The 15124-nt window shown below is 44.5% G+C and overlaps 1 protein-coding gene across 1 annotated transcript in view; it reads left to right on the top strand.

Moving 5' to 3' along the window:
• Positions 1-7551: 7551 nt before the first annotated feature.
• Positions 7552-15124, top strand: part of COL25A1 (collagen type XXV alpha 1 chain) — a gene marked incomplete at both ends in the record, with an annotated part of 297516 nt that continues 289943 nt past the window's right edge. The window contains 2 exons of the mRNA XM_084264091.1: positions 7552-7914; positions 8397-8466. Coding sequence (XP_084120217.1) covers positions 7552-7914; positions 8397-8466 — 433 coding nt within the window. The remainder of the gene's footprint in view (positions 7915-8396; positions 8467-15124) is intronic.

Raw genomic sequence — 15124 nt, 5'->3', positions numbered from 1 at the left:
CTTTGTTCATGTCCTTCAAAAGTGGATTGAAGTCTTCAGCTGCTAATGGTGCAGCCTTCTGAAACTGTACTTGAATAACTGTGGAAGGGACCGACACTGACAGAGGTTGCCAAATTAGGGATTAGGGCAGAAGAAAATACAAATAATAAAACTGGGATTTCTGTTGAACCCAAGTTTGATCTGTTCAAAGTTTTGCATTTTATCTTGAATCTCTCTTCAGCAGTGGCTGAATTCTGTCTTTGGAAGAGAAGGATAAATTTGCCTGAGATCAATCGTTCTTTATTAAAAAATGAGATAGATTTAATTTATATCAACATCTCACTGAATTCTACAACACGGGAAAACAAACCTTTCAAGATGCAACAGCTTTGAGAGTTATGACAGAGCACTTGTGCTTGGACTACTGACTTGTTCACAATTTGCTGAACGATGTGACACTTTTCTTCTGTGATGTGACTGACTGGGTAGGTAGCAGTGAGCTCATAGGCACCTGTGCCTGGACCTCACTGAAGTAATGAGACATTCAACAACTGACTGAAAAAGACAGACCTTCAGAGCCCACTACTACCTTTCTCAGGGCTAGCAACATGAAATACAAACTTCAAGAGGATTAAAGAATCACTAACAGAATCAAGAAGGGAAGTGAAAAATAACTGAGGGCACTGGACATCCTGATAAGGATTTTGACGTGATATCATCATAGCAATTTGGTTAGACAGTGAGAAGACCATGGCTCTGAGCAGAGTTGTGGAGGCCAGTGTAAAAAGAAGCACTAATACTCAAAAATGCTGTGATATTAAGACGATATTTTATCCCAGACAAGTCACTTGTAATATGCTCATTCCAAACTAGGAAAAAAAGAAAAAATAATCACCAGACTTTATCAGTCTTTAGGTCACTTGGTGGACATCATCCACTGAACTGAGGAAAGAATTCCTGCTGCAACTAACTCCCTTGCCATCTTAAAATCCATACAGAGATTTTTCTTCTGTTTGCTTCCTGGAGCCTTCTTTTTAATTTGGTAATCAAATAATCTTCCTCCTGTCTGCAGTCTCTTCTGATTCCTAATTGTTGGTCCCACAATACTCTTTTGTCTTTGACTCCTAATGTCTGTAGGCTTCAGAAGGTTCAGCTTGTTTTAAGGATGAAAATATTGACAGTGCTTATAGAAACGTTAGTTTATCTGCAGTATAACAATTCTGTGATTCTATGACTGCCAGTGTACTGACTGGGCTCTTCCCCATTTCATTCCTTGTAACATTGCCTTTGTGTTGGGTCATCAGAATTACTGTTGCCTTTTTCAGACATCTCAGGAGCACACTATTTATTGTAATATTTCTCTGACAAGTAAAATCACTCGGGAAAGTAACTGCTTCTGCATACAGAAATTATTTACCAATCACCTCACATGAAAAAGATAGCTATAAAGAACCCAAAATTTGGTATTAGCAAGATGTAGAAAATTTCCCTGCTGTATAATTAGCTTTTTTGTGCTGGATCCTACATCTTGACCCTCATCTTGGCATTTTTATATCTTCCAAATAAGCCAGCACACGTGAAAGTTTACTTCTGTGACTAATAGTATTGTTTTGAATCAGACTACTCACACGAGGTGTGTGTTAATACAGGACTTTGCAGGCTCAGAAACTCTTCACCCAAACCTTGTCCTCCCAGCCTTTCCCCGCGACCCGTGAATTCCAGTGGTGTTCATTCATAGACAAATAAACAAACCAGGGAACCGACACATACCAGCTGGCCTGGAGCCAGGGCAAGTTTGAAGTTCTCAGGTCTGGTCTCCTCATCCCATTTCTGAATACAGTTCTTCATTCAGTAAAATTCTTGCCAGTGCTTCCCAAGTGTCAGCTGCGTTTTGAAGCACGTATCTGAAGCTATGACAAATGTCAACCAAGACAGTTGGTTTATCTGTTATGACGTGGTTCGTAATGCATTGACGTGAAAAATGCTCATGAATTTTAGAAAAGAATAACGTATGGGGTCTGAATTTTGCCTTGAATCAGTCAGTTTGTAGGTCTAGGAGAGCTGGTTTCATCATGTTGGAAAAGGAAATCCTGTGAAATATATTAAAATCCAGATGCAATGGGTTTATTTATTTATTTTTTTATTATTATTATCGGGTTTGCCAAAATAGAAGTAAGGTTATGGAACTAATAAACTAAATCCTATGCTCATGTGACTCAATTGCCTCTAGTCTGGAGATAAGTCTGACTTAAAGATTCAAATATATGAAGTGTTTGTACAGTAGATGTGAAATGAGTATATGTAAGTATTAAATCAAGAGCAAGTGTTATCCATCTGCTAGGTATATTAATGTAGTGCATCATGTATACTGTACTTTAATGTGCTTATATTAAATTTAAAGTGACAGAAGGCAATCAATTTGGATATTCAAAAGGGAAAGGCTTTCCCAGGTCCTTTTTCCTAGAACAGTGAAGTAAGTTGTTTTCTGGGTTTTTTCAGTGATTCTGTGCTATCTTGGCAGGTCCTGTGAGCAGCTCAGTGAGAAATACCATACCACCTAAGCTGCCAGAGAGCTGGGGCAAGACACAGAAGTGACAGATTCGGGCTCTACTTTGCATTTAACCCATATAAGTTTACGAAAGTTGAGTCAAATCTCATTTAGGGTGCAAGATGCACTCTAATCCAAAGGCTGAACTGAGCAGAAGTGAGAGGAAGGGAGGAAGCAGCAGAACGCAGACACAAGTCCATGTATAATGAATAATATATAAGCTCCGTCTGAAAGCAGGAGCATTTGGAATAGAAGGTTTTTAAACTCTGTCTTAAAGCGTGCATGACCATTATTAACCACTGAAGTTTTTATCCCTGTGGGTATTCCAGCACGGAGTCCCAGACTCCAGTTTGTACTTGCATGATTTTGTGCCTTCTGCCTTGCTGGACAACGCATGAAAAAATATTTTTCAGACTGAATGTGGCTTGTTGTTTCAGCTCATTTCTTGCCAATATGTTTTTGCTAAGTCTAATCACAAGTTTATGTTGTATCTGGTAAAGAAATCCAGTAGTGGATTGCGGGTTGGTCAGCCAGAATACGGCACGCTGTAGACATAAAATATATGGAAAGAACTCCAGACACTGGTCTTGTCTGGTGGAAAATTGTTATCTGCAAACACTATCCACATCTTCAAACACAGACCCATGAAATGCAAACAGTAGCATCTTGTGTCAATACCTTTGGCCTGGTCATGCACGAGATCTGCTGAAACGTGGCATTTAGAGATTCGAATCTTCAAAGTGAGAGCACTCCGCTCCTGGTGAGAAGCGTGGCCGCCTCAGCTCTGCGCACACGAGCACTTCAGCAGACCTTACTGAAAATACTCTTCCTTTTTTGCTACTGTTTGGGTTTTAGTGCTGCTGATCTGCCATTTCTGATACTCTACTGGCACGTGTTAATGGCCAGCTCAATATATCTCGGGTACAGTTCTTATTTCATGATGCTTTATTCTAGCTATCAGATACAAAACAGGCTTTTTAAGCCTTTTAAGTGTTTTGTAACCTGAACTTGAGTGGTGTATCAGCTTAAGTGTGACCAGCAGCATCTGAGGTATGACTCCTGCCTGCAAACAGTTAAATTACCATTTGCCCATGCAAACAGCCATCTGTTTTACTCCTGGTGTAGGAGTTTGACTCCTTAGACCAAGTTACTTGCTCTAATTCAAAACCTATAAATCTTCACCAATAGAGACTGTAAAAAAAGAGTGGCTTTTTTTAAGAGACATTAAAAAAAACCCCAACACGGATAGCACTCTGAAAAGTGCTACAGCAATCTGTTTTCAATCTTAGCTGTGATCCTAAGTAGATGCCTTCTTGACTCTGGCATCATCATGGCTGCAAAATAAGAAGCAGGCTCACTGGCACTGAACACACACATGTCCTGGATTCACTCTGCCTCCTGCTTGTGGCAAGCCAGCAAAGGCAGCAAGTCTGAGTCTCGTATGGTTTTTCTCCAGTTTATTGTGTTTAGATGGGGTAAGCGTACTGCAAAGCTGCTGCTTGTCCACTTGATGGTATCAAGTAACTGAACACAGAAGAGTACAGCTGCTTAAAACTCTCTATTCAGGCAGACATGGCCAGATAATTCCCTAACAGGTAAACTGTCTGTGTTGTTCACCTATGATAACAATTTCTGTGCTGGACTTAATCAGACTGTGTTTAATTTAGATCGCTGTTCAGATTATGTAGTCCAGTCTAGTCTAACCTGAACCAGCCTTACTATGAGGTGGATAAATATGCCTTCATCAGGAAGATGACCATGTCTTTTCTGTGAGAAGAGGATACCGCTAATTTGTACCTTCAAAGATACTCTGGTATCTATTTCTATATGAAAACACATGAGAAAAAAAAGCTATTGGAAACAATTTAATCTCAATTTCTGTCATTACCAAATAATTTCTAAGCATTTTAAACAATATTTTAGATGCTGTCTTACCCAAGCTTTGACAAAAAGAAAAGTGTAAGTTTGTGGTAGACCAAGAAGGCAGGCTTGGCACTGGTCTTTCTCCTCTCACTCTTCTTCATCATGTTTCCTTTTGTCTGAGGATACCTGTGAGCAGACAAACACACAAGGAATGAAGGAGCCTTGTGTCTTTTCAGAGGGGAGCCCAGGCAGGGCTAACATTTCTCCCAGATGTGTAGAGGTATAGCTACCCGTCGCAAAAAAAACCCCAACCAAACAAATACGAAAACAATTTCTTGGGTATTTTAAAGTTGTTTGTGCCTGGTTTGGGCATTGATTCTAGTATGGCCGAGTTTTTTACTTGTCCCAGACAGGAAAAGAAAAGTTTCCCATAACACCTCTTCAGAATAAGAAACATTTAGCATGAAATTTGCTATCCAGCAGAAAGCGGCTTTGCATCATGTCCCACAGAAACATGGTGATCTGGCTCATTTGGTGATTTTTACAATGGTAAGTACGTGTAAATCTAATGCAACAAGGGACTTTCTGTTTCAGGCTATTTCATCTCTGATGTGGAATATGCCTTGTCCAAAACAAACAGACAGCACGATGCTGGGACGGGGAGATGCTTGGACAGACACACTGCATCTTTCGGCCAAGCAAAACATGGAAACAGGTCGCACCTATATATGGGTACACGGTTGTCTGTGGCCCGTGTGGGGCACTGAAGCAAGCAGAGGACATCTACATCTGCACTGAAATAAAAATTTCTCAGGAGGAAATTTTGCCCTGGCCTAGATGATGCAGCACCCACTTGAGTAGGACACAGGCAGCAGCGGGGTGCGGGTAGCCGTGCTGCTCCCAGCTGTGCTGCTCCCAGCTGTGCCTCAGTAACCCCCTGCCTAAAGCAGAGAGGATAATCATATTCTGAGGGTTCACAGCTTCGCTGTGCTGGATGTCACCACGAGCAGGGGTGAGTAATGGTGCCGGCTATGAGCAGCAGGGGGTAATGTTAAGCGCTGGAGCTGGCGCCACGACTCCCAGCGCCTTGCTGGCCCACCAGCCACCCCTGGGACGGCCTGGGTACTGCTCATACCACGCTCAGGGAGGCCACGCTATGCACCAAATAAGAGCATGTGGGTATTATTTGTTTTCTTCTGTCAAATTATTCATTCCAAATAACATTTCGTCGTCTTATTGCCAAGAGATAGTCTGTGAGCAAGTCCTTGTTTTGAAAAGAGCAATTGTTATTCACAAGTCCTGATCATTAGGTATGTGCTGCTTGGGGCACATTAACTATTAACTGTTTATTGTGAAGTAATTATCACCTTGGGCTATGTCATCATGTTTTCTCCTCCCTGACTACAGTCCACCAAACCTTTTTTTACTTTTTTTTAGAAAGGAGAAAGGCAAATTCTGAAGAAGGAGTGGGTAGCTATGAACTTACGCTACGCTTTACTCAGTGTCTCAGTAATTGCAATGAAACCCCCAAAGCTTTTTGGATCCGTGTTTTCATGACAGCTGTGATCGCTTGAATACATGGGAAACAACAGGTAATAAAGCCACGCAGATATGAGTCCGTAAGGAAACTTGATTCACAGTACACATCAGCACTCTCAACCTTATCTGAGAAGCACAGTAGTTGGGCAATTCTCTTTTTCATCCCACAAGTCTTTGTATCTCATGAGTACTAAGTATTCACGTGAGTAGATGCCAACTAGGGTGATCCACGTGTTCCTGCAGAGTCTGGTCCTGCTTTGAAAAATTTTCTCTGGTTTGGGAAGTTTGCTGGGCACAAGAAAAGCCATGCTGAATTCTATGTAGGAGATGCTCTGCGGTAATGTCAAGATGAGAACCATCACAACAGGTAAACACAGCAATTGGAAGAGGCAGAGGGGAAAAGAGAGGAAACCATTAGGCTTTTCACCAGGCCATGAGGCCAATTCTCTGGATGCTGACACTTCTTTTCCCGTCGCACAAACTGGGAGCAATGAAAACAGGTTGGTGTGCTCCTCGCGGCCAAGCAGCAGCTCGCTAAATAAACAAGCAGGAAGAAAATCAGGTAAAATTACACGGGCTCCACGCAGTAGGGAGTCGGTGCACGCTGCTACTCTGGAAGCGAGCCCTCGTGTCATGTGCGCGCAGGGCAGCCGGTTGCCGAGGTATAACGCGTTTATCTTCCGCGCTCTAAAAAAAGACTGGGACGACAGCCCGCTCCCCGTGTTTTATGCCTGCACCGTGGGCATGACAGCCCGGTCATAAACCGCCGTAAATTAGCGCGGGCTTCCAGAAGTTTCCCCAGCGGGGCCGCCACCCGGCACCTCCCGGCCGTGTGCGCTACCCCCTTACCCCCTTGCCCACACGGGGCCGCCTCATTTGTTAGTCTAACGCCCCGCGCATACATTATGCAAAGAGAGCTCCCGCCCGCCCCAGCCCGCTCCTCCGCCTAGGTGAATGCGTTATGCTAATGAGGGCGGGGAGGTGGGCCGGTGGGGGCTCCGCGGCGCGGCGGGGCTGACAGCGTGGTAGCGCGGGGGCTGCCTGCCGGCGGGGCGACGCGGCTGCCGGCCGCCTGCGGGCTTCCCCGCCTGGCGCGGCGCGGCTGCTGGGCGCCGGCAGGCAGGCAGGTGGGGGGGGGGGGGAGCAACAAGTCCGCCGACGGCTGGGAGGAGAGCGGGAGGCGGAGTGGTGGTGGGGGGGCGCTTCCCGCCCCGCGCCTGCAAACCTCTCTGACAAGTGGCAAGCCGTTAGCAGAGCACGCTGCTCCCTCCGAAGGGCGGGTGAAGCCGCGGGGGCTCGCCCCGCACCCAGCCCTGCTGACGGCTTTGGGCTCCTCGCTCCCCCCCCCTCCCTCTCTCCCTGCCGCCCCTGCTGCGGGGCTTAGTCGCGACCCGCTGCCGAGCGGCGTGCGGTGCGGGCTGCGGTGCGCGCCGCCGCTTCGCCTTCAAAGTGTGTGAGCCGGTTGCGGGCTTTTCTTCTACTTACCGCGCTTGGGGCTTGGGTTTTGTTGTTTTTGGGTTTTTTCTTAAATTTTAATTTAATATTTCGCCTTTTAAAAATTTATTTCCTGGTACTTTATCGTTACTATTTTTGTTGCCGCTGTTTGTAAACTAATTGCCTCCATGGGGGGCGGAGGGAAGGAAATCAAAGCGGCCGCAGCTGAAGGGTGTAAAAGCACGTTAGGGAAGAGCCGAGGAGCTGCAGGACGGGATGTCAGCGGGAAGCCTGCCCGCGGCGGGGACCGTTGCCCGCGGCGGGCCGGGCCGTGCGGCTCGGCGGCGGCTGCTGCTCTCCTCTCGGCGCTGGCGGCGGCCTCCTGCGTCTACCTGGGGGTGCGGACCAGCGACCTCCAGGCCAGGGTCGCGGCTATCGAGGGCGCCCGAGGGGGCTTCTCTGCCGCCGCCCCGCTCCCGCCGCTGCCCGGCTATTCCCTGGAGCAGCTGAACGCGATGATGCAGGAGAAAGTGGAGCGACTTCTCGCCCAGGTGTGCGGGACGGGGGTGGCTACGCTCAGCCTCTGCGTGTGCCGGGGATGCGGAATGATGTGTGCGGGGCGACGGGGGCTCGGCTTGAGGCCATGAAGGGGGAGAGCGGAGAAGCTCCGCGGGCGGGAGGTGGGAGAGAAGCGGGGGAAAGTGAGTCCGCATCCCCGGGTGGCGGCGGGGCCGGGGAAGGGAAGCGGGCCTGCGGCGGGTGGGACGGCACGGCACGGCACCGAGGCGTTCCTCAGCCGTAAGGACCACAAAAACACTGCGGGGCGTGGGGGCGTCGGGCTTGTTTCTGTTGTTGTGGGGGTGGAGAAGTCAGCGAGACACCTTGGGTCGAGCCCAAGCGAAGAAGCGACTGCGGGCTGCGCAGCCCAGCCCGCGGGGAACAGTGGCGAGCCCAGTCCGCGGCCACGCGTGTCGGGGGCGCGGCTGTGGTGGAGCGAGCTGCCCGGGCCTCACCGTGCCTCTGTCGCCCGCAGAAATCCTACGAGCACTTGGCAAAAATCCGAGTAGCGAGAGAAGTGCCTCCAGAGTGCAACTGCCCACCAGGTAAGGCGCGCAGCTTGGACTCCGTCTCTTTCAGGCTTGTAACGCGGGGGCGGGGGTGGCTGTACCGCGTTTTCCAAATACACCGGAGTCGGATCCGGGGGATTCCTCTTCAGCCCGCAGCCTTGTCTCGGGTGGGGAAGGTGTAAAGCCCAGATTCACTTGTTTCCACTGTGGCACTAACACTGGTTAAAAAAGCTCAGACCCGAACAGTTTGGGTAATGCCAAACACTTCCACTTACAAAGAAGTTAATGATCTACCCTAGCAAGAGCAATTTTATTCTCTCTTGTACTGTGAAGTGCTGAATCAAGGCTTTCTTGGGAAGAAGAAGAAAAGCTCCTAGCAGAAATCTTGAACAGCTTACAGTGTGCTTTGAAATAGGTGGAGAGTCCGTTGCAGGTTACCAGTAATAGAGTTGAGACCTTTCCAGTCTTGTTTGTCTGTAGTTGTGGATGAAAGGAGTTCCCCTAGGAAGGGATTGCAGGTTTCATACAGAGAGTTCAAAACTGTGTGTGCTTATGCAACCAGTGATGTGCCTTGACTTTGGAAATGGGGCCTCCTAATACTGGGATCAGTCGTTTGTACACATGCAGTATGATGTCTCCTGTGTTTTTTCATGCTGCTTTTGACAGTCTGATAACTGTCAGTATCGTCCTAGCTTTATAAACTACCCAACTCCAAATGGCATCTTGAAAGTTAAGAAAATAATGCCAGTCCTTCACAGGGTGATGGAGGAATCTGTGTGAGGAGGTGCGCTGGATGCACGGTACTCTTCAGATATCCTGCTGCTTTGAAAAAATCCATCTCCGTTGCAGGTGGTACATCATCTATAAGCAAGACTTAAGCTGATGTTTGCCAGTAGGATGTGTGATGGTACTGTGGATGTAAGGAAGGAGCTATTGTAGTTTAGGTTTTAATTCCTTCCAAGCTCATCAGGCTGAAAGGACTACTGAATCTCTGTGTTTAAGCTGACTGCAGAGGTTGGTAAGCACTTTGCTGATATGACAGCAGAGTATTCACTGGCCAGCATAGGAGTTACCATGGCTAGCATGAAAGGGACAATATATATAACTAGGGCGGTTTTAAAAGTGCACAGAATTATACTTGATTCCCAGCTAGTTTTGGTAAGGAACATTAGTTTCCTGCTGTACTATATATAACTTTTTCCTTTAAGGACAACATGAGCATACAGCATGAATCTTATTTTTTCTGTTTAACTGCAGTGAATTTATCAGATTTAAGTTGGTGCACTAAAAATGAAGGTCATTTGTGTTGTATGCGAAAATGTATACTATAAGCACAAAACGTGGATGAGTTTGGTGCCAAGCTCTCTCCCTTTTCCTTCTCCTTGTTTAGCTTTATCTGTTACAGTGTTTTTCTTACTGTTCTCATACTAAAGGTCAGAATGTACTGTTTCACAGTTGGTGTTCCATACTGCTTTACTTCCCCACTACCACTAGAGCTCCACATTATACCAATTTTTACCTGATGTTTTTTCTTAAGAGGTATGCTTTATCAAATAGATAATGAGCAATGGAATATTCCTCGTGTGCGCTGTGAAAATCCTCGCTAGATGGAAGTCAAATGGTCTGGGAAACATTTTCAAGGGCGCAAGATCAGGAAAATTTATATGAATTGTTATAAAGTAAAATTAAAAAAAATTGCAGGGAGGACTAGCTGCTGTGGGGATTAGAAATGTGATACGGAGCTTTTCACCTCTGGATAGCTATTTCAGTTTGGAAGCAAGTTTTGTAGTGGCTGAAAGATGTTGCCATGTGATAGCCTTGATTTGGACAGCTTATAATGAGCTGATGTTCTCATGCTTGTTGCCAGTGGACAGGTGTCTACCTCAAAATGGCATCGTCTTGAGAGCCTTGTCTGAGAGAACAAGGGCTGAGTGGCACCACCACAGAGTACTGTGCCTCCCTAAGGGCGGGCATTTGGCAGAGCTGGAGGGGATAGATAAATTGTTGTTTGCTCATTTGATTCACTTCCTTTGTGGAAATTCCGTTCTTGACTGGATGGGCTGGGCTTTTATTTTCATCCTTGATGCTGCTGTTACAAATTTGGACTACTGTGCTCAGAAAGGCATTTGGTTTAACAGGATAAGTATCAGGGAAATGCAGTGGTTTTTCTGTTGCCCGCTATTTGCAAAGCCAAAGAGTAAATTGCCTTTTGCTTCCCCATGTGATTCCATTTTGCTGCTTTATTCTGCTCGGCTTCTGCATTTCTTCTCTGTGTTTCTATAATAATGAAATACATGTCTGTTAGAGATGACTTTGGAAAACCTTCATGGTACAGAGGTGATTTTTTTTTTAAATGCCCCTATCCTGTGAGCAGAGGCTGCTGCCAAGTGGCCACCAAGGTTGTTTCCATCATCCTGTTCTTTAAAGAGAAATAAAGATTGTTTAAAAATAGGTTACATGGTTGTGTACCACAAGAAGAGTGGGAAATTCAGTCTCCAGCCAGGAGAGTGAGAGTGTGGCCTGTGATTTAGGATTAAAGTTATGCAACTGGTGTGGAGCTCATTAGCTTGAGGTGTTCATCCCCTGGTGGCCCTCCATGGCAGGAACTTGCATGTTCAAAGCAAGCTGGCTTTGTATGGCTTGGGTACCAAAGGCAGGTAGGTTCACAGTTGCTCTTTGCTTCCAGTTTGCATGTGTCTCCTTTTAATTCAGCAGTAGCCTTGAACTTTGTCTAGAGTGAAGAGCGGTCAGATTTCTCTTGAAAAACTTTGTGGATTTTCTAAATATTATTTTCTAGTTTATAAAAAGAAACACAATGTGAGGATGTGAGGACATGTCAGAGTCTTGATTTTAATTCTGCAGGACTGAAAATGGGTACCAAAGATTTTGTAAATATTTTTAAAGTCACAATAGCAGGCATTCTTTCTCCTCTTAAAGCAAAGTAATAAAGTTTGAGAAGTAAATGCATGATGACAGTCCTCTTAAATTACCTCAGTTCTAGCAAGAGTGCCAGCTTAAATCCTGTGCTTGCATCCTGGCCTGTAGTCACTGCTGGCAGTTAGCCGTCTGCACGTAGGACTGGGGAGCAAATGGAGTGGCTAAAATTGTTTTAAACATAACCAGTTTTCATTTGCCAGTTTTATTATTTATGGTAAAGCACCATTTTTCTACTGTAAAAGGTGAACAACAAGAAAAGGTGTTTGGATTGGTACTTCATACATTTGAATCTTCCCCTTAAAGGGCTGTTGGAGCATAATTAGCGTTTAGGAGGAACAGTCAAGCAGAGTGTTGGATGTTTCTTACGAAGTGGTAAGAATTACACTGTTGTGAAAGAGTAAGATGGGGAGAGAAAGCACAGGGATGCTCCCAGTTCAATAGAACTTAAAGAAATTCTTGGGGTTTTGTAGGTTACTCAGACTTTCCTCTTCCCAAAAGCTTTCATGTATGTGACTGGGACCTGTAGATTTCAACAGAAATTAACATATGGTTGCATGTGTTAGGGAATCAATCCTTTATATATTCTAAGAGTCAAATTTTGATGCTTGCAGCCGTGTGACTTGATGTCTCCTGCTGTAAGTGGTCCTCAGAGCCTGCTTCAGGAGTCAGGTGATGTTGGTAGGAGTCATGTCTGTTATTACAGAAAGTTCAAACTTGGTCAGCAGGAAGACTAGCAGGTGACTATGTATGGTTCTGCATGTCCCTTTTGGCCAAGCTTGCTCCATCCTTCAGGATTCCTTTGAAAAAAAAAAAATCAAACCAGCCCAAAAAATGACAAACAGTATTATGTAAGTGGAAATACCCCTATACCAAACATTTCCTTAATTCTCCATTGACAAAGGACAGGTTGCATAATGTCAGAGTTTTTCTCTCTAACTGCTGCCACACAGCATGTGTCACATTGTATACATGTGTTCACTAAAACGCCATGTAAAATTATGGGCTTTGCAGGTTTGGGTTTTTTGTGGTTGGGTTTTGTTGAGTTTTTTTGGTGTTTTTCCTATTTTATTTCTTCCTAGAACATGAGCTAAACTTCTATAATGGGTACCTGGCGAAGTTGACCAAATAATTTTACTTTTGTTCTTCCTCTTGTGCCATAAGCAATGAATGTTTCTTCCTTTGCTCTTCTGTGTATTTCCCATCAACGAACCTGTCATTTTCTCCCTCTTGTGTTCAGATACCTGTGGCTTCAAACCCTCCACAGTCATGGATGATGTCATCATTCTTCTTTCTTAGCCAACTATTTTATGCTGGTTTTGTGGTCATGTCATCTTGATTCTCTGTTCCAGTCTTAAAGAGCTTTATGGTTTGCTATTTGAAGTGCCTTATTTTTAACTGGATCACAGAAAATTGCATAGTGACAAAGCTTGTTTCAGTGTGTAGCTGTGTGTATATAAAACCGTTCGTTCAGAAGATGAAATGCCGTAAGCCAAGGAAGTTTTTTTGGGGGATGGAGAATACCAGTTGGTCTTATTTTAGTAATTCTAGTGGGGAAAACTCTGTTCTATGGCTGTGGTTCTGCAGTAAGGCGCTAAGCCTGTTATATGTATTTTGATTGCAGCATGGATGGCAGAAATCAATGTATTTTCTTAGCATCCTAGTACTAGTTTTGTCATCTTAAGCACCTAATGTTTGTTTTGACATGGAGTGGAAGTACAATTTGGGCACTCTTTCTTATTTCTGTATGTTCCATAAGGACTATTTATTTCCTGGAGCGTTTTGATTAGTGAGGCTGAAAGAGAAACCTATTTTGGGATTCTTTTAATCCCTGAAGTTGCTATCGGCAGGGTATTTTTTTATTATTATTACTATTATTATGATTACAGTGAAGCATTTCTGTGCAGACCGAAGATGTAAAGAGGAGCTGACTTAAGCGTTAACCAGTAGAAGACCCAAAAGAAAATATGGACGGACACAGAAAATATCCAAAGTGGATTTCCCTGTTATTTAGAATTCCAGAGCATGCTATTTGAACTTAGCTTCCAGCACTACTTATTTCTGCCATGTCCGTATCATCTGTTGGCTGAATGCAATGCTCAGCTCTAATTTTGTAATCTTTCTGACAGGCTTTGAGTTCCCCTTTCATACCTTCGCTGGTTTGATATTTTTCATTTCAGTTCCTAGATAAAGATGTTTGTTGATGTGCAGCAGCATGCAACCTTCTGGGTAGTCTGTTGTCTTGTTTGGATGACTGATTAGAGATACTGTTTTCTCCCCACAGAATAGCTGAATTTATTTTATTGGCTAAGATGTGACCTTTTAATTCCCTTCCCTCTGGGTAAGGAGTTAGGGTGTGCAGCATGATGAATGAAATATAATGTGGCTCAAAGGAGAGCTGATTGACAGCCGACTGTACCAGATTTCTCTCTCTTGTAATATTGTCGATGTCAGTGGTGGTGTAACAAAGGGTGATTGGACTGCAAAAGTGTTATTAACAAAAGGTTTTTCTATGGCTTGAATTAAAATTTATTGAACTTGCACAGTTCTGCAAGACAAGGAAGGTTTGATCATCTGCATTAACTGTTCTTTTATTATGTGAGATTAATATTAATATAAGAACGTATGCTACATGTTCTGAGATTTCCTTCCATGTGGCAGCTGTCCATCTCAAACTGCTGAAGTGTCGAAGCAGTTCAAATACAGCGAGTGTTGTGGTGTGAAAAGTGGCTGCTAACCCTGCTTCTGGAACAATGCTTTCAGTGTCTCTGTAGGTTGGTGGTTTTTTTTTTTCCTTTTTTTTTGTTTTCTTTCTTAAATGTTTAAATATATGCATTTGTTTCCTTAAGGAGCCTTTGAATCTTGGGGAGCTGAGTTCTGCTCAGCAATACTCATCCCCCATCACCTCCTTTCCCCTTCCTTAAAGATTAGTGGCTTCTTGAGAATGTATTGCCAGAACAACAGCACTGCTGCACCTGCATTACAGCACTCATCCTGCTTACTCCCTCCTAAATGTACTGGCTGTGGCTTACCTGTCTATTTTTTTGTATACTTAGTGCAGTAAAAATCAGCTACCTTTGAAAACAGCATGACTGGCAGAAGCTGCCTTTATAGGGCCTTCTTGATGACCAGATAGAATTGTGCAATTAATATCAAGTTACCAACCCCATGAAACCATTCATCTTGAATGCATGCAGAATTTGAGTCACGTTGCTAAGTACAGCCTCTTTGGGGAGGCTGTCTACGCAGAGTGCTTTCCCCCTTTCATCGCTTCAGTTGATTTCCGAAGCCAGCCACAAAAAGGAAATCTGACTGCTTTCTTAGGGCTGTTAAGGAGCTGTAAGAAGGCATAGAGTAATAACAGCTGGAAGAAACACTTTTCAGTCTATGCTATTAAAGCTGCAGCTTGCAGTTAGATAACACACACAATGGTGGAACGTGACGCTGCAGGCTCGCCTCTTGGAAGCTTGTGGACTGTCATGTTTTTATGAGCCGTGCCTGTTTAAATTCATCTGCTCGGGTATTTTCATGAGATTACGTTAAGCAGGAGAAGCTGTTTGTGAGAGCTTAATAAAAATAAATGCCAGGATAGATTTTCAGACCTAAAAGCCAGATTTGAAAGTGCAAGACTGGTATCTACCGTTCATGTAAATATAGCTATTTCTTCTCTACGTGGACTTGAACAACTTCATAAATGCAGGTCAGGGGGATGCTCCAGGAGGTCATCTTATTCATGGTTCTGGGTTCTGGCCACCACTGT

The sequence above is a fragment of the Gallinula chloropus genome, assembly GCF_964237585.1.
Source record: "Gallinula chloropus genome assembly, chromosome: 4".
Classification (NCBI taxonomy): domain Eukaryota; kingdom Metazoa; phylum Chordata; class Aves; order Gruiformes; family Rallidae; genus Gallinula; species Gallinula chloropus.
Note: the sequence above shows the minus strand (reverse complement) of the source record. Positions and strands in the feature narration are given on the sequence as shown.